At 35.0% G+C, this 19,336-nt stretch overlaps 1 protein-coding gene across 1 annotated transcript in view; it reads left to right on the top strand.

The window, feature by feature from the left end:
- The window catches only part of DOK6 (docking protein 6), a 241,205-nt gene extending 224,787 nt beyond the window's left edge, over nt 1-16,418 (top strand). Inside the window, exon 8 of the mRNA XM_048080875.2 lies at nt 13,773-16,418. Within this exon, the coding sequence (XP_047936832.1) occupies nt 13,773-13,912 (140 nt within the window). The 3' untranslated portion in view covers nt 13,913-16,418. The remainder of the gene's footprint in view (nt 1-13,772) is intronic.
- The last annotated feature ends 2,918 nt before the right edge of the window (nt 16,419-19,336 follow it).

The raw sequence follows: 19,336 nt of genomic DNA, 5'->3' as shown, positions 1-19,336 counted from the left end.
CTGAATATCATTGTTGGTTATTGCCTTGTGCTATGGGCAATTTTTAAAAATAAAATATTTTTTTATTTCCTAGCTTACTTTAATAACATTTAACTAATAGGCACTGAGAGAGGGCATCACTTAAGAGATGATAGCTTTCTGCCCTTTCCATCTTACCTGTGCTTTCAGCAGGTCAATCAACTGATCTGCCAGCATGCACTGTTTTAGTCAGAACTCTCTTCCAGGCTTCTGGGACTAAGGAAAGCTGTTGAAAGCACTGCTGCTGCATGGCTTTTACAGTTTTTGTGACTTGAGTGGTCACAAAAGAAATGCTAGGAAAAAAAAAAAAAAAGGAAAAAAAAAAAAGGACTAGATATTTACAGGTTTAGTAATAAATTTCTAGAGAAAGGACAACTGAGTGGTAATTCTAGTGTTTGTTATTATTATTGTTGGTTTTGATATTCTATTTATTTATTAGCTTATTGGAATGAAATAAGTGCCTTGACTTATGTTGTTTATGTTTTATGTTGTGTCATCTGAGAGAAAAAAGGAAAAGGGATGACTCCCATCTCTAGACAAAAACAGATCAAGTAGTTTGACATATCTTTTTAAGATTTACCTCAGCTCATTTCCTCTAGCTGTACACAAGTTGGATGAAAATGACACAGCTTGTTCACACTGAATCACAGTGAATTCCCTTTCAGGAGGAATGCAAAAGAACATCAGTCGCATCCCTCAATGAATTACAACCATTGTTTTTGATTTCCTAGTGGGTAATTGAAGGCTTTTACAACTAGAAGAAATAATGTATAGAGCCATGAAAAAACAGATTAACTTTTCTGAGTGCTTCATTGATGTTTTAAGGCATCTACTTTGTTCCAATTAAATTTATATAATCTAAAATCAATGAACTTCTTTATTTTAAAGAATAAATTATGAAGGAAAATAATTTGTTTAGCCTGTGTGAACTGCCTTGTCTCCACATATTTTATCTTTCTAATCTCTGCAAGGAAAGAAAGAATTCAAAATGCTGTTAAGCTCAATGCAGACAGAAACCTTACAGTGCCTTCAGAGGCTGCCTGTCTTTGGGAAGGCGTCTAGGAGTTTTCCTGCTGGGTTAGACCTATATCCATCTAATAAACTGTTCTACCACTTACAGTGTCTACTACCAAATGCCTTAAAAGAAGGCACAGAAATGTTCAGGACATCTGGTGTATCTGTCCCCTAAATTATTTTTATTTTATTATTTTTTGTAATGCTTAGAGAATTTCTCAAACTCAAAATAAGACTTAATTATCTATCATAAAATCCATTCTCTGTTTGTGTGCTTTTTTTTGTCTTGTTTTGTTTGTTTGTTTGTTTTCCATACAGTGTGTATGTTTCTCATCTGAGTATAGTAGGATTTGATTTCCAATTCAGATCAATATATATCGATTTATCTTAAGAGAATACCTGGCTAAGTAAAGATAAATGAAAGGTAAATGAATCTAATGAAATCTGAAGTGGAGTTTTTAATAGTCATAAATAATTTTAAAAAATATATAATACAATCTTTATTCATGAAAAAAAAAATCTGTCTGGACACTGAACACAGCATGGAGATGGTAAGACCATCAGTTAAATAACAGTGACTAGAACAGGTCCCTGTTACCATGCCAGCAATAAGCATCATGTCTCTTAACCTAGCTCAGGATGGGATCCACTAAGACGAGAATTCCAAGCTTGTTCAAGATGCTTAGTTTATACCAAGTTGATCTCAAATTATCCTATTCAAGATGAATTTTTATACCATAATAACATTGTGTCTGAGCCCTGAAACATTTTAGATAGGCAAGGTTTTTTATTTCTATGTGGTGAATCACGCCTGGGTTCACTGTGAAATGTGAGAAAACTGAATTAAATCCTGTGAAACTAAAGGAAGCATTAAGTTGGCATTCTTCAGAAAATGATCAGAAGTTCTGTTTGGGGCAGATGAAATACTGATTAAGAAATACCCCAAACTTAGGAGAATTAGAAATAGAAAAATTATCAAATTTTTTATAGTCAATCTTTTGTCTCAGCTTAAGTTTCCTCTCTAGAACATAAAATAAATTCATAATCCTAAACTGCAATAGCGAATTGGTAGCCTGAAAAATTCCTTACTAGAAAAGTATAAGTATTAAGTACTTTTTCTAGTAGAACTTTACAACTTCACCTTATAAGCAGGCATTGAACACATAATGATACTATCATTTAAACTGAAAAATTCTCTCATAAGCTTAACTTTCTTACTGATCATTTTCAAAACTCTGCTGATTTTTGCCTTCCACAAGTGTGTAAAAGGAACTTTTGCTGTAAAGATGACAGGAAAAAGACAGGGAGATTTTAACACATTTTCTAGTAATTCAGCCATAAGGGAAAAACATTCCCCTCATATGATAATCTTCTAAATTTACAACTAGCTATAATCATGCTTTCATGCAGTTAGCAACAGTGACCTATTTGGTCTAAGAAACATCTTTAACTTGGTGGACTTGGCAGTTCTAGGTTAAAGATTGGACCAGATGGTCTTAGAGGTCTTTTCCAACCTGAATGATTCTGTGATTCTGTAGTTGCATGTCATTCAGCAGATTGTCTTTGTTATTTCAGGGGGAAAGTATCAAAGCATTCCTGAATTTGGAGTTACAGTTTTCCAGTAATTTAGTCTATCCTTTTCAGTTGTTCTGGGAAGCTATAGTGAAAGGTGAAGTTTTGTATTAAAGGAACTCAGGAGACCTTACATTTTAGATAAAATGTCTGCAGTCTTGAATATTATTAGCTAGGTTTAAGGCAAGACTATAATTTCAAATTGCTTTCAGAATAAACCATTGTAATTTCTTCTTTACAACTGCTGGAGAGATTGCATCTTCCTGTCTTCAAGTGTTAGAGGAAACTTCTTAATCATTGCAGAGAGCTAATTAAGCTAATGTAACATTTTCACTTTTATATAGCATCTACTATTACTATCTGGTTGTAGCATGAAATAATTTCAAAGTCCTCTAAAGAATAATTCCAATGACTATTTCATAGAAAGCTTAAATCTGAATAACAAATGGTTCTAGAAATGCTTTCAACACATGAATAAAAAATAGAACATCGTTTAAAAGGTATAAGTTCTAAAAGCTGTGTTTCATCCCTGAATATATTAATGAGATCTATTATCTTTTCTGAAGTTTGTTCATTGGTGACAGCAAAGAAAAAAAATGGAAAATCTGTAGTCAGCTTAAATAACTCATTTTATTAAACTGAGGAGTACATTTTTGCCACCCACAACCCGCCCTCCTCCACTTCCCAGCAAAATACACATATGCAAGACTAATTCCTATGTTACACATAAATGTAATGTTCCTTGAATGACAGAAGTTTTACCAAGTCCAATATTTTTTTTTCTATCTTTGAAGGATATTATCTACAGCTTGAACAGAATTTGGTCCTCAAATATATATAAGGAAGTGCAATAACAGGATGACTCTGAGGTCTGTATCAGAGATAGAAGTATAAACGAAACAGCTGATGACTTTTGCAGCTTTTGTGCAGTGAACAGCACTAGCACAGCGCAAAGGAGCCTGAGGCTGTAGTGCAAAATTTTGGTATAGTAATCTAAGACATATCTGACACCAAAATGCATGGTCCAATTATACTTCATAACCATTTTTAACAGCAAGACATTACTACCTTTTCTCTGAACAGTCCAGAACTGAAGTATATCTGACTCCACAATGAAAGACAAGCAGGCATAAGACATGGTTCAGGATTGGATTTTTGATATTTGGTTTTTCGTTTTGGTTTTTATAAGGGTTAGTTTTGTTACCATTTATCTCCTCATTTCCCTAGCTCATTAGGTGTGCAAAGAAACTGGCTGGGAGAGTCGTAGGAAGGGCAGCTGTACTACCACACTCATCCTGAATGCCATAGACTTCGTGTTTTATATGTGTTTAGCTCTTAAATGATACTCACGTGATAAAATTGTCTGTTAAAAAATTAAAATTTGTACACTAGCTATCTATTTGGAGTGCTGTAAATCCTTCTCTCCCCACCTTTTCCCATGTCAAGCAGTGTAAACTATACTGTTTGCTGTTTGTTTGTTTGTTTTTCTAATCAAAGGTGTATTTTACTTGCACGTAAACATGGTAAAAATCATATACACTTCATCCTGTCAGATCAAATTTGCTCCCTGGCTTCAGACCTCATGTACTGAGTTTCGTTTTATGGCAACTTTTTATAGGGTAGTTATAAATCTTTGTGAATAGAGTGTTTATAATGAAAATACTACCCAGTGAGGAAATATTGGCAACATTAAATATCAACAGCACTATAACAGCAAAAAGATTGGACAGTACTAATCAATCAGTCTCCAGCAGCATTCCATTTTCAAAGGCGGTATCCTAACAACATTATATATTTTTGTCAATGAACATTTTTTCCTTCATATAGCTTTAGATATATTCTAATATGAAATTAGAAATTTGTTATTTCACTTCACCTCTATAGTATCAATAGATTGCATCAGTTTTTTGTAGTTGGTGGGGGTTTTTGTTGTTGTTGTTGTTTTGGTTTGGTTTGGTTTTGAATAGTGTATCCAAGGAGAAATACCAACATGGTTTGAAATGCAGTAAGTATTTAACAGTGAGATATTCTACATCATCAAACTGATATGCAGTATCTAAATTTGCATTTTTGCAAAATTTTTGGAATTTTTATCTACATGCTAAATCAGTTCCAGATTTAGGGGATGATTTTTTTTTTTAACATGTTAACTGATAAGACCCATATTTTGACTGGACATTTAGTTTGGCTTCGATAAAAATGCAATAAAAATATTTTCAGGAAAGGAAAAATTAACAGTGAGCTAACAAATTGGTAAGGTGAGATGATAACACTGCATGTATATCTACCTATCTTAAATTACTCTGGTAGATGTAATTTTCAAGAATGCAAAAGAAAATTATACTTGAAATCTATTTATGTACAGATATCAACAATCAGTTGACTCATATAATTACTTGCTACCCTCTCTACACGGGAACCAAAAGCAAACAAAGACAGCCAAGTGACCAACCAGCTTTGCCTACTTAAATACAGCAGAAAATCATGACTTGAGACAAAATAACTGAATCCACACAATTTTAGCTATCATTTGCATTTGTTTCTTATTTCACTACTTTTATATTCTTCCCACTTTTTTGTTATTCCACTAGAAAGGTAATTTTTCCCATTGGTACATTTTGCTGGTTTCTTATGTCCCCATAAGGCAAAATATTGTAAAGACTAAAATTATTTGATTTTTTTTTTAAATTGGAGTTTTCCTTAGCTATTTTGTTAATTTAGCCTTTCCTATATGCACTTAGGATCAGAGCATTTTCTTCTTATTTCTTGCTTTTTTTCCATCATCTTGTCATTTGTCAGCATTCTTAACCAATTCAAATGTTCTTTAAAGTAAAAGAAATAGTCACCTGGAATAATTTTCCCTCTGCCATTTTCTTATTTCCTTAGTATTGCTAACATGGAATGTCTCAGTACTGTGAAGATTCTGTTTAAAAAGCTCATTAGGTTTTGAGCTTGAATAGGCATATGAAATTAGCTGCATTTTGTGCAAATAAAAATGCTTAGTCTCTGTTTACTTCTGTGGTAAATGAAATAATTTTACTTGCGTTTGGACAGACAGAGTTCAGGAACAAAGTTATTATTCTCTTATTTAATGGTTTATATTAGTTTCTGGTTGACTGAGTCTGTGGCTGAAAGGATGAATTAGGCTGGGATGCTAGCCACCTTGCACAAAGTGTTCAGCCTTTTCAGGAAACTTTTTTAGGACACTCAAAATCATATTTAAGGTCAAGATTGTATTCAAGATTTCACATTTCACTATTAAACTGCACAGATTTCCTCTTGGAAGCTTTTCTTTAAGGTCATAATACCTGTATCTTTCATTATAAAACAAAAGCTCTGTCCATAGTCACTTCTCTACCACACACAAATTGTATCATGTTTGATCTAGAGAAAATCACAGGTCTCCTAATATAGCATGCTACTTATGAAAAACAGCTGAATGTTTTCTTTGAGTGATTTAAAACAAAGTGGCTTATTTTCTCTCAAAAAGCAAAATAGCTGAAAATGAAGTATTGCACCTTATCAAAGTATAATTTGAGTTGGAAGATAGCTCTAGAAGCGATTTCGTTCAATTTCATGACTAGCTTAAATCAGGTTTCCCTGATAAATGTTTTATAATTCATAATCAAAGTATCACTGAAAAAAAAAAATCACTTTTGCATAGTCTCTGAAAATGCACTCAGAAAACTCTTCTATATGAGAGTTTTCATCTGGCAAATTCTATTTGTTTTGAAGCAAAGTTGGACCTTAGCCTAATTGTGTGTTAAGTGAGAACATGATTATGCCTCCTTCAACTCTGTTGGCATAGTTAAGGAGCTGGACTCAGAACCGAGGGAGGGAAGAGGATTTTCTCATATTGTAACACTAGCAAAGTGCAAAAAAGATGGAAAGATAACATCAATTAATCTCTGTAAAGACCACTGTAGTCTGTATATGGAAGACAAAAGAATGCTTAGTATGAGCTTTCTGTCCTTATCTGCATGTTGGCTTAGAGTGCAGGAATAAAAACATTATCACTCTGGTTGGATAACTTCTTTTATTTAATCTCTCTGTGGTTCAGGCATGCAGGCATACAAATATATATTACAAACAGAATAGCACAGGAGTCAAATAGATGAAAAATAGATTACTTTCTCCCAAATGCGTGTCATATTTTGGCTGCAGGAATAGGGGTAAAAAGGGAAAAGACTATTGGTAATGTGACACATGATCAAGTAGATGGAGATGTTCAATAGTTGGCATATATATATGACTCCTCCCTTTTTAAACACATGGAGGCTTGGAAAGCTGGTACTATGAATAAAAAGATGTATTATTAGAAAAAATCCCCAGTGGACAAAGAATAATAAATTAAAAGTAGAGGGCAAGGTAAACCTACTCATCTTTGTGAAAGATGTTGTTGATGTTCTGATACTTCTACCACAAGAGCAGCTTGTGATAGCTAAGTGGATTTTAAAGGTAAAATACATTTTAAATGCAATAGGAGAGCAAGGTATTTAAAAGCAATGTTTTGCAACACACAACTATGATTAAACTATGTAGTAACCAATCTGCCTTCTAGTCAATACATCAGTTTTAGTTACATGATTCAACATAGTGTTTTTTAATACTTACTCTTTTAGGTAGGAGTACAGATGAAAGAATGCTCATTTCTTCTGTACATAATGTTTACAGTCAATTAACTTTATTTGTAAGTATTAAAACAAGTACATGCTTTTTCTTGGTTTCAAAATATTGATTTGTAAATGTACTTATCATAAAACACTAGTATTCTTGTGCCAAAATTGCAATGCTGAAACCTTAATCCTTAAGATGCAAAAATTTTGTAAATTTACTGCCAATTCTGCAGTCTTTTCTGAATGCACAAGTAGAATTTCTTCTTTTCTAGAGTGTGACTTGACGACAATGCCAAAAACTTCTAAGATAAATAATGGACTTTTAGTTCTGGAAAGTGATAGGATTCTGTAACAAGTATAATCTACTCAGATACTGACTAATCTCAATGATAGCCAAAAACAATTATTCATTTCACTTAAAATTCTAACTAAAATTAAAATGCTATTTGAGAATAAAAACAAAATATTTTAAAATATAAGGAAGGTTGTTTATTGGATTTTTTTACATTCACTTTCTTAATATATTTCCTACATATTCTAGGATCAATTTAAAATATTTTGATTCAAAATTATTTTTAATTATAAAAAGTAGTGTTTAAAAATCTGTTTTAAAAATTATGTTTCCAAATACTTATTTTCCCTTAAAAATATACATAATGAAATGAAATACAGAATTGTTTTATAAAGTATTAAAAATGGAGCCCAGCTGTGTTCCCTGGATTTTTAATTCCAATTGCAGTTAAATTCAAGAGAAAATCTGTATGTCTTTATTTGGAATTGAAATAGACCCACGTTTTCATTTTCAATGAGTATATAAAAATCAATATGCTGTAATGTAGTTTATGCTATTTTTCAGTTTCCATCTGCTCCCTTCTGTTGCATCTTTTTGTGAGTGACAGCATAATAATTGCTGTACCAATTAATGCCCTTCCAATCCAACGGCATCGTTACTGCAGAATAAATGTTTTGCTTTGTAGCAGTTTGTCCTGCTATGAAACTTTCCTTTAGTTATTCCAATCATCTAACAGCAGAAAAGGAAAAGCTGCTTTGTCATCAATAGCTCAATAGAAGACACTGTATATTCAATACAGAGAGTTGGCAGATTTCTAACCAGTATCAATTTATAAATAGGATAACAGCAATCACTTATTTTCTGCCTTAAATGAAAGTATCCTTTTTGATGCAATAATAGCCACTTAACTGATTTCAGATTGTAGTAGGGTGGGTTTTTTTTGAGAACCAGAATAAAATGTGTACTCTCTTTCTTTGAAACAAAAGCTCTTAGAAGGATAAAAGCTTCCATTGGAAATAAGCAGTCATAGTAATTTAGTTTCTTGCAGTAAGAGTTTCATTTTTCCTAGTGGACTTTCAGTGCATAGCTACAGTGCCTTTCCCATTTTGTCCTGTCTTAACAAAAATGCTATAAAGAATATTAAAGCCTGAACCATTTCAAGACGCTTCCCCATCAAAACCATATCATCAGTACAATCTGTGGGCTTCCTCTGGTAAAAACAGGAGCTGTCACTGCTATTGGAAACGTCCTTAGAGAACTTAAATCTAGATTAAAGGCTGGTATTAGTTTTGTGAACTTTTCTGGCCGAAGGACCACATTTATTGTCTGGTGAGATTTGTGTGAGAAAATAACATAGAACTAATTCCTTCCTACTATCATTTCATTCCTGAAACATAATAGCTAATTTGTTTCATTTGGTTTCATTCACCTCCTCACACTATCCTTTGTAGATAAAACATCATCTCAGTGTCACTGTTTTCCGGACTGTTTTCTTTATTGTGAGCACCAGAATTTTCCAATGAATATTTCTAAAAAATAAAAGACTGCTTTACAGTACAGCAAGTGCTTCACCTTTCTTTGGTCAGCTTGCACTGACTGATTCATCAAAATTTCTTTTCAACAACCATGTTTTTCTATAACATTTACAATCGTAGAGCTTTTGTCCTCATGAAGTCTCAGAGGACTCCCAAAACACAAATTTCCAAAATATCTGAATATCCAATTCGCTTTAATTTAATGACTTCAGTTTAGTGCTCATAATATTGGGAATGGAAATGTCAAGTTTTATTTTGAAAAATAAAGTTTATTATTATTACCTAGAAAAGTAATATGTAGAAGTAATGTAAAAAAAAAAAAAAAAAAAACTACATTGGAAGACATCATTTTGTTTGTAAAGTCATCTGCTCAGGGGTTAGGAAATCCCAGATGAACTCTTGATGTGCAGCTGCAAAATACTGCTTCTTTATTTTATCTAGTGACTGTCTAATGTGAGGTGGTTAAAAGGATCTGCAACAGAAGCTGATACACAGTAGTCTCTGGTCCAATTAACTTTTAATCATTGTAATGTAAGAATGTACACATACATGAGATCTTATAGTAGAAAAGCTTAGCCACAGGGTTTCTAAAGTGATCCTGCATCAGAGAACTGAGTAGCCTGATGGGAATATAATTTGCCATCATATTTGCTTACATATTGCTCACAGGCCCTCATTCCCCAGACAAATAATCTGGCACTAAAGCCAGTCAGAAAAGTTCTGCCATCTCTTCCCCTTGGTGGCTTGTTTCTGCTCCTCAGCTGTGCCAGTACAACAATTTTTAGGGCTCTCTGGCAAGCCAAACGACCAAAGTGCTTAATTTTACAAAGCAGTCTTTCAGACAGTTATAGTGGCACAACTGAGGGATGGTGAACAGTGGTGTGGGCAGAGAAGAGGAAGGGAACATTTTCAGCTTATTTTTCCACTACAGACAGTGTAATGACAAACCCTAGCCAGAGAGAGGAGAATTTTAACACAGGACTTGTACATCATAAATGAGTGCTTTAACCAGAGAATACCAGATGAGATAGTCCCTTGACTTCTTGTATTTGAAAAGAAAGTTGACCTTGTTTGTTTGTTTTAGAAAAGAAAAAGGGTTGGCACCTGTATTTTGGTTAAGAATTTGAATTCTGAATCCCAGAGGGAGAAACGTCTCCCAGTAAGCAAAGTAGCAGTAAGGGAGTTTTTAAAGCTTATCCCTGGATCTCTCTCTCTCTCTCTCATTTAGCTGAGTACTGCAAGTTTTCTCTTAGAAGTTGTGATTGATCTACTTATATGTACATCAGTCACTGCTGTTACTAGGAAACCATTGGGTTTTTCCTCTAAAGAATTGTTATAAATAAGCACCATGTCAAGAAATAAGATTCTTGTGTATAGTGCCTCTGCTTCCAATATAATTAAGATCAGGAAAAATCTAATTTTGCTGTAATTTGACAGGTTACATTAAATTATCTTTATGAATCATTCATACTTAATTGCTTGGGACTACAGCTTCATTGCATTCTGTGATCCTGAGAGTAAATTCAAATAAGGGATGAAGTAGACTGAATAATACTTAACAAGGTCCTGTCATAGAACAAAAAAAAGACATTGCATAGGTATGCCACAGGAAAAAAACTCCCCCAATTCTGATGGTGTCTTCAGGTTACAAAGTGTGTGGTAATCCAATTCCTCTTATGCTGACTTCAGAACTATAGAGAAGAGTTAGGCTTTTATTCTTGAAAATGGCTGTGGTACCAAAGAGATGCAAAATCCACAAAAAAAAAAAAAAAAAAGAAAAAAAAGAGTTCTCCTTCTTCCCTCTTAATCTTTTAAGACCCCAAAATGATAGAGAAAATATTATTCAACCATGAAGCTTAGAAAACTGTGAACCACAAAATTCTTACTGCTGACATAAAGCATGACTGTGGAGATTCTCCAGTGGCTAAGGCTCCATGATGTTGATCAGCTCTATCAGTATTAAAATAATCTTTAGTAGGAATGCAAATAAAAGAAATGATTTCCAGTGCAGATAATAATAATAAATAATAATAATAATATTAATAATAATAATAATATAAAAGTTGAACAAAATCCTAATTTTGGAAATTTATAGACTTGGAAGTCTTAAGCAAACTTGAAAGCCATTGGACTGTTTCATTTTTTTAACCATCATTATTTTTCATTGATTTTATTTAAATGTTAAAATATCGTTCTTTAAGGAAAAAAAAAAAAAGATGAAAATAAACATTTTGCCATTCTTTCCAAAAGTCAAAAATTCTTTATTATCCATAGCTTTCTTGTTTCATTTGAACTGAGATCTATTCTTTCCATGATTATATCCATACAGTGATGTCTTACTGTTTGACTTGAGCCTAGACCCAGTGTCTTTAATCTTTTGGCTCTGCTGAGTGTGTCTTTTAATCTTTTGGATCTCTGATTGTCTCTATCTCTCACTACATATTGTAGCAGTCAGGGAAGAAGACACCATTATTAGCCCTTTTGCTTACAAAATGTCTAATATGAGTCCTGTTATGAGATTTAGCAGGTTAAAAATTTCTTTTAAGGAACAGTAAGGAATGTGCAAGCAGCTGAGGCATATGTCTAGGAAACGGAAGAGCTGAATTCAATTTACTTTTTAACCTTAATAAGTTCAAATTTATCTTCGTATTCTAAGAGACTGCCTTAATAACTTATCTATAAATTAGTGGGAGCACTCTTCATTACTGTACTAAAGCTGCAATATTCTATGGCAGGGAATTCAAAATTGGCTATATGACAGACAGTGCATGATATAAATAGACCTGAGCTAAGGGAACTCCTTTGGTTAGCAAGTGTCTTTACTCCTGCTCGTTGTCACAGGGTCTGTTTCTGCGTTCTACGCATTTTGGATAAGATAAATAATGAGAACGGAGGAAAATGTTACATTGACATATTTTATTTATCTTAACTAGTAAGAAAGGAAACAATAAAGATTACATAGCTAATCACATGGCTGGATAAAAAGTTTCCTATGGCCCTTAAAAATATATGATTCTAATTTCTGAATAAAAATAAAACAAGACAATACATCCTTAGAAGGAAAAATGACAGATTTGGAACACAAAATTAAAACCTACTACTAAAATCATGCTACTTTATATGTTTAGGTTTGCACGAAACTAAAAAAAAAAAAAAAAGAGCAATTTTGTCAAAAATCCCAAACAGAAATTAAAAAAAAAAAAAAAGTATGAAGGGCTTACTTAATATAATGGTTAAAAATTACTTGAAGTACAGCTTTTAAGACTATTCTCAATGTATTATCAGCCTTTTCAGTGCTTTTACTTTGCAGGCCAGACTTCACAACCACCACACATTTTAATTGTTCAATGCAAAAGCTTCTCAAAGCAGAAAACAGTTAAAGTTGGCATCTTAGTCAAGTTTTGATAGCCTATGTCAACTTACCCCACTGAATGAACAGTAAAAACAAACACAAAAAATTCATTCTGCTTGGTCATGCTCTGAAAAGGATTTTATGGCCATTAACATGCCCTTGGGAATTCAGTCTGTAGTTTTATTGCCTCCAGTGTCACTGAGATGTACCTTTTATTCTGTTTTTAATTTACTTTTTATTTCTCTCTTGGTCCTAGTATTGCTCTGATAGATTTGTCTTCAGAGGAACTGTGATTTTTTTTCATGAAGCAGTCAGTAACATGTTTTAAGCAAACTTTTCATGTTACAACAATTATGACAAAGTTTTATGACAAAGTCTGGTAAACACCATTCTTACGTCCAGTAATACTAGGGCAATCTAGAAAATTGCTAATCATTTTGAAACCTTTCAACATGAGCTGAATTCTTCAGTGTATAAGTGTATATTCTGTTAAAGGTATTCTTTACTAGTACTGTTGTCAACAGAAAAATACTATTTTGCTTTCCTACGTATAATACATGTATTAAAGATTGTTTTAAAAAGCATTTTCCAAAACCATTTTAAAACTAAGCTTCAATGTGCATCCAAAATCTGTAGAATATACTTTGCATGAAGATACACCCTGCAGAATTTGTTTAGCTACTAATTACGTCTCAATTTCAAGAGGGGATTTTGAGATGGGCAAATGATCAGGGTACAGAATCAAGTTGTGGGAGTCATATTCTAAGTTTTGCCATTGGGTTTTTAATAGCTTTTCACAAATGATTTCCCATCTCCCTGACTGTGAGTGAACAAGACATGATTACGTGAAATTCACAAGACTACCCGAGATCTTATATCCTCTTCCTATTAGTCTTCTGCCAGATGGCCCTATTCCATCTCCAGTTAACTTCTACCAATTAAGTAGGGCATCTGATGAATAAGAAGTGGGTTAGTTCTTCATCAGCTCTAAGAAATATAAGTGAGACTTACAGAGTATCAAATGTATAGACGTAGATTTTGCAATTCAAAAATAAAAATAAATAAATACATAAAAAATAAAAAAATATCCAGGCCTAAATAACATACGTGTTGGGTCTGGGAATTCTCTCCCTCAGCTGAACGTGTCACATGCTTGTGTCTCAGGTGCAGGCAAAACCCTCCTTTCTAACCACAGAAAGGCACAATGGGGTAGGTCTGGTCCCCGAGCACCCTGGCAGTACCAGAAGCAGCAGAAGACCCAGAGAACACCATGACTTCGTGCTGGGGCAGCCCAATTGTGGCTCACATGGTGCCTCGGACCAGCGTGTTGAACCTCAGTGAGCCTCTCTCACACGTCCCTTTTCCCTCTGCAGGTCACAGCGTGGGCTCTGCGAAGGTGTCCCGGGCACAGACATTTCCCAGCTACCCCTCAGAGCAGGGCGAGGAGCACCAGCAGTCCCTTTCGCTGGCCAGCAGCTACACCTTCAGCTACAGCTCGGGCCTTGTGCAATGACAGCCGGGGGCAGCCGGCCGAGAGACACAGTCAAGACTGGAACCCGCCACCAGGGCCAGGGAGCAGCGTGTGCCCTCCGCACCCACAACTCGCCATGAAAACTGAAGCCTACCAGCTCCAGCCTGACCACCGCATAGATGGGAACCTGAAGAGGCGGCTTCCCTGAAGCAGAGGCTAAGTCTTTATTTATTTTGCCGTTCCTTCTGTTAATATGTTTAGGAAGGAGGGGGAGGGGTGGGAGGGCGGGGGGGCAAGCGTTCGTGTTGTGAGACAGTGTTAAAACAAATGGAACTGTGTTGGTGTGAAGGTTTCTGCATGACCGGAGAAGGTCCTGTCACAGGGCTCTGTCACAATGACTCATTCGACATTGGGGTCTTCCTACCCATCTCCAACAGCAGGTTGGCCCATCCTCACTGGTGACATGTTTAGGTCCCTGCTGCAGCCCACTGACTCCAGCTGGATTCACTGAAACATTGCCAATGGAACAAGCAGCATAAGCACTGCAGGTGCCTTTAGAGCCAAGCAGGGTTGCTAATTGCCATAGAGGGCATGGTGGTTTTTTGAGTCAGACTCCAATAAATAGTAGCAAGTTAATGCTGTTTGTTGAGAACAGAATTTGATGTGTTAAGAAAAGGTTATTGCCTAGTACATCTCTTAAATTCTTTAAATTCCTGGGGCACAAATTCAGCAATTATTAATATGCACATACCTCTCATGAAAGCCCATAGGAGCTGCGAATGTTCACGTGAGCAGCAAAGTCTCATCCTTAGAACTGCCAAGAAGCCTTCTAATTTGCAATTGATTTAAGTATCCATGCTTGCAAGAATAACTTTAAAAAGCAGGAAAACTGTTCTTCAAAATAATAAGCATGGGCTGCATCTCTGGCTGGCAATCTCCTGTTCCATGGTTGGACCAGACATGGTCCAGAAGTTGAGCTCTGGTCTTTTTTTCTCTCTGGTCAGCTTTCCTTTGATTTTCTCTGTTTCCTTCTCAGCTTTCTGTTTTAGATGCACATCGTATCTTGTATGATCACGTATCAAGCATCAGTTTACTTTGGAAAGGATGATGAGTCCATCTCAATGGAAATTTCTGTCTTTGGAAGACATCTTTCAAAACTGAATTGTTATAGGTGTGGTTGTGATCAGTAACAAGGGAGTAAGTTGGAAGGCATACCAGTAGGTAGGGAACAAGTTTTACCTATCCTGAATATTTGGATTTTTGTAAGTGATATCAAATATTTATGTACGTCTCATGATACCCTGAAATGTCTGAAAATGTGGGGAGAAAAATCTGCTCTTTTGCTGTCATACAAGCAGGCCTTGCATTCTATTCCCAGGGTGAAACTGATTGCCATGATTACCAGAGGAATTCTTCTCATTAGTTGTTTCTCAGGACAGGTTGGAAGCATATCAAGGAGGAGACACAGACTCTTTTCCAATTAAACAATCAGTTTTATGTACTATAATTTAACTGAAAAAGTGCTGTTGGATTGTTTTATATATATACATATATATATGTATTAAAAAGTACGGAAGAAACTTCTGCTTTTAATTAAACATTTACTGGTACAGTATGTCCAGCTTTTCTCCAACCATTTTACAGGCTGAGAGACTTTGCAGACTTACAGCTTTCTACACCTCAGTGAACAGCTGCTGAATAAAAAGGCTTTGTGATCCGCTTGAATGAAACACTTCCAGCCCACCACAATCAGCTTTATTTATTTTTCCTCCTTTTTTCCTGTCCCATTCACTACCTCTTCTCCTTCTCACAGTGCTGCCGTACTCAGGAATAGAATGACTCCCTGTGGAGAATATTTTGATGAGCTAAAATGAAAACCTGCTCTCCCACGCTGTCAGGGAGCTATACCTATGGTGCTCTCTGAGCTGAGTTGTACCCATCAAGGAAGTTTCATTCATGCTTTCATTTAAAAAGTAAAAAAATAATTAAAAAAAAAAAAAAGGTTGATATTTTGCTTTGGGAAAAATTCCAGTTTGCAAATGTTATCTGCAAAATATGATAAATATATATATATATATAATGCTTGTGTAATTCTGTTAATCAAGGGACCTTTTCCAAAGAGCTTTTTTTGAAGAACTTACCAATTATTTCTATTTCTATGCAACTGAGATTCTTTCACTTGCCCTAAAAATACTTTTTTTTCCTTAAAATTCCTTAGATTAAGTTTCCAATATGTTCTGCAGTTTTCTATTGCATGTCCATTTAACTGTTTCCCTCTGTGACTTGAATACTAGTCATTTAATACTTTTATATTCTTCATAGCCCCAAAACAGGCAAAAGGCAAAATAGGAGAATTATCAGAAGTGCTCTGAGGACACAGTGTCCATATAGTTTGAGAACCTTTTCAGAATCTAAATCCTAAAGCGAGTGCTTTAGCTGTGTTTAGACAGAAAACATAAGATCTATATAGTGCACTCTTTCCATTATCTGGGGAAAGGCCACTGTTTGTCAAAGAAGGTTTCGTCTTCTTCTGTAGTGCCTAAATATTGTCTAGTTAATGAAAATACAAATGCTATTAAAAAAAAAAAAAAAAACAGATTGGCCATTTAGAATTTTACTAAATATTTTGCTTTCATTATTTAATGCAACTATCTTCTCAATTCATACATTTATAAATACTTGTGAAATTCAATCTTGTAGCAACAGAAAATGAACTCCAGGGCAAAGCTCAAGAATGCTATCAACAAAAAGCAAAACTGAGCTATTGGGAACTTATGTCTTGCAGACAGTAAACACAAGCACACTGGAAGTTGAAGATAAGGATACATCTTCACAGTGTACTGCAACACTGTCAAAAAAAAATGGTCACCAGAAGTACAAAGGTACTGCGTGTCCAGTGGAGTTTGCCATTTGTGCCACTCCAGAACACAAGATAATACCGTTGTAAAATTTGTGCATTTGTGTAGCTTCCAAAACTGTTCTTCAGAAAAGCTCCATGAGAACCATGCAGGCACTAGGCCAACAGTTTGCCAGAAAATTGTTTTCATGGAGTTGCTTTGATTCCTGGTGTATGCCTCTCAATAACCTAAGTAATTCCCCACTGAGACAACTTTGTACAGCTCCTAGTGGTTCTGCCAGAAATAAAACTCTCTTTTGGCGAACGTGGTAGAGCTGCCTGCCTAGAGACTACAAGGGGCTTTCAATAGGCCCAGGGGTCCCGCTGGTCCCTGTTCAAGTCTCGGCTACCTTCATGTGCAAGGCACAGAGGTAATATGTTTACTCCTGACCCAAGAAGAGCTCTCTGATTTCAGCCAACGAGCTGGGAAGAGCAGGAGGGCAACAAAATGTCTTCAGTGGTAACCAGGTGCAACTGGTGAAAAGGGAACTTAGCATTAATACATCATAAAATTGTAAAATTGATGTAAGGCTATTGTTTTCATTTCAGTTCTGAGGAAGTGTAATGAATATATAGCTGTAATATGATCTATTTTTTTTTAAAAAAACAACCCTTGATAAAAATACATTCATTCCTATAAAAAAAAATAACACACACCATTGCTGATATGGTTACTAATAACTCTTAACTATTATAGATTGATGCATGATGGTACTTTTGATTCTGAAATCACTCGGTGCAGAAAAGGAGAAATTGAAGGAGACTAGTAATAAATCATAATATGGTGCTAAGGTACTTGAGTTATCCCATATTTTAAATGGCTACATTTTATTATTACTAGTTTGAATCATCTGTGAGTATGCTCTTTTTGAACAAATTTTCTTGCCTATGTAAAGGAAAAAGTAAGAAGAATATCTTATAACATGGAGTTTGCTGCCTTACTGAATAAATGTTCAGGCTCTACTTTCTGTGGTAGGCTTTGATTCCAGCTGCTCACACGTGTTTGGTCCATGCAAAATTCTTTTTTTTGCCTTTTTTTTTCCCTAAAGCTAGCAAGTAAAGCTTAGAAATGTATTGACAAACCAAAGAAGTTTGCTAGACAGCAGCAATAGCTGCTCTCTTTTGTTTTGTCTAAAGTCTGTTTTGGGAATGTCAAAAGCATTTTTGGAAAATACTTCATTTCACAAGTGAATAGAAATCCTGTTGGGGAGTAGCAAACACATTTCTAATCAAATCTTGTTCTAAATTAATAAGACTGTGCTGGAGGAGGAGTTCAAATTAAATATCTGAGGTCAAAAATCTATTGAAGTGCACTCTGTGGCAATATTTTATAGCAGGCATACAGCCTGCAATAATGCATGGCTGGCATACAGCCTGCAGGTACACACTTATTTAGGTGTTGCTTAGTGCAGGCAGACTGTGAAAATCCTCACCTGTTCATGGCAAACAGAAAAAAAAAAAGAGCACTAATCAGACCTCTGTGTTGCATTTATCAGAAAAGGCATGAACTTAATGCTTGTTCAGCTTGATCTCTAGTGTAATAGGCAATACCATGAAGAGTAGTGATTTTTGATCTATTTGATTTCTAGGAACTGACAAATAGCAGCCTGTAGCAAATAAACCTCTACTCAGACTTAGTTCACCAGCCACATTTACTAGTTTTCAGTTGTTAACCTAGAAGCTGCAGGATGGTTTTCCACGACAGAATGTAAGTCTCTTGAATGTCTGTGCTTTCTAGCATGAAATGCAATGTTATTTATTTATTTCTAAAAAGAAAGGAGGAAAGTGTTCCAATTAATCTGTTTTTTGGGGTGGGTGTTGGTTTTTTGTTGCTTTATGTTGGTGGTGGTGGTGTTTTTTAGTGTTCAGTATCAGTGCATCCTTTTTATACCTGCTGCAAATAAATAAATAGGGCTTTTATCCACATACAGAGTAGCATGGACTGTAGAGAAAGTGTGAAAAGGGGCTTGATTATAGGAACAGATCCAGTAGCACTGGAAATTTAATTTTTCCATACATCATCCAAATATTTCTGACTCTTTCCAAATCAACTTGTTACACAATCTGTGTATATTAGAATCTTTTATTTTTCAACGCTGACAGCTGGTCAGGTCTATGTATTGTTAGCAGAATTTAATGACTGTGCACACCACTGTAGTGACAAAACTTTAAAATTAGAGGGTATAAGGTTTGATATATTAATTCTTGAATTCATTCAAGTCTTGAACTCCATAAAGGGTGTTGTGTTTGTTCTTGATATTCTAAATAAATGCTCTTCAATTTTGATTTTGGATAAAAAGATGTGTTATACCGGAAACATGTACAGGCATATGGTGAAATAAAAGTCAAAGAATATCGACTAACCTGTTGTAACAAGAAGTCTGTTTCTATTTCCAGACCCTTACAGGACAGTAAAAGGTGACAGGTGAACCTGCTGTGTATTCAGCAATTACTTAAATGGCACTGTGCTTAGAAACCTAAATATTAGAATCCAGAGGTGAACGGGTTCTACTGAAGTAAATGGAAGTTCCACTTTACAAAGATGCATCTAGCCTCTTTGCATGCATATG

The sequence above is a fragment of the Anser cygnoides genome, chromosome 2, assembly GCF_040182565.1.
Source record: "Anser cygnoides isolate HZ-2024a breed goose chromosome 2, Taihu_goose_T2T_genome, whole genome shotgun sequence".
Classification (NCBI taxonomy): Eukaryota; Metazoa; Chordata; class Aves; order Anseriformes; family Anatidae; genus Anser; species Anser cygnoides.
This window is presented reverse-complemented; position numbering and strand designations above follow the sequence as displayed.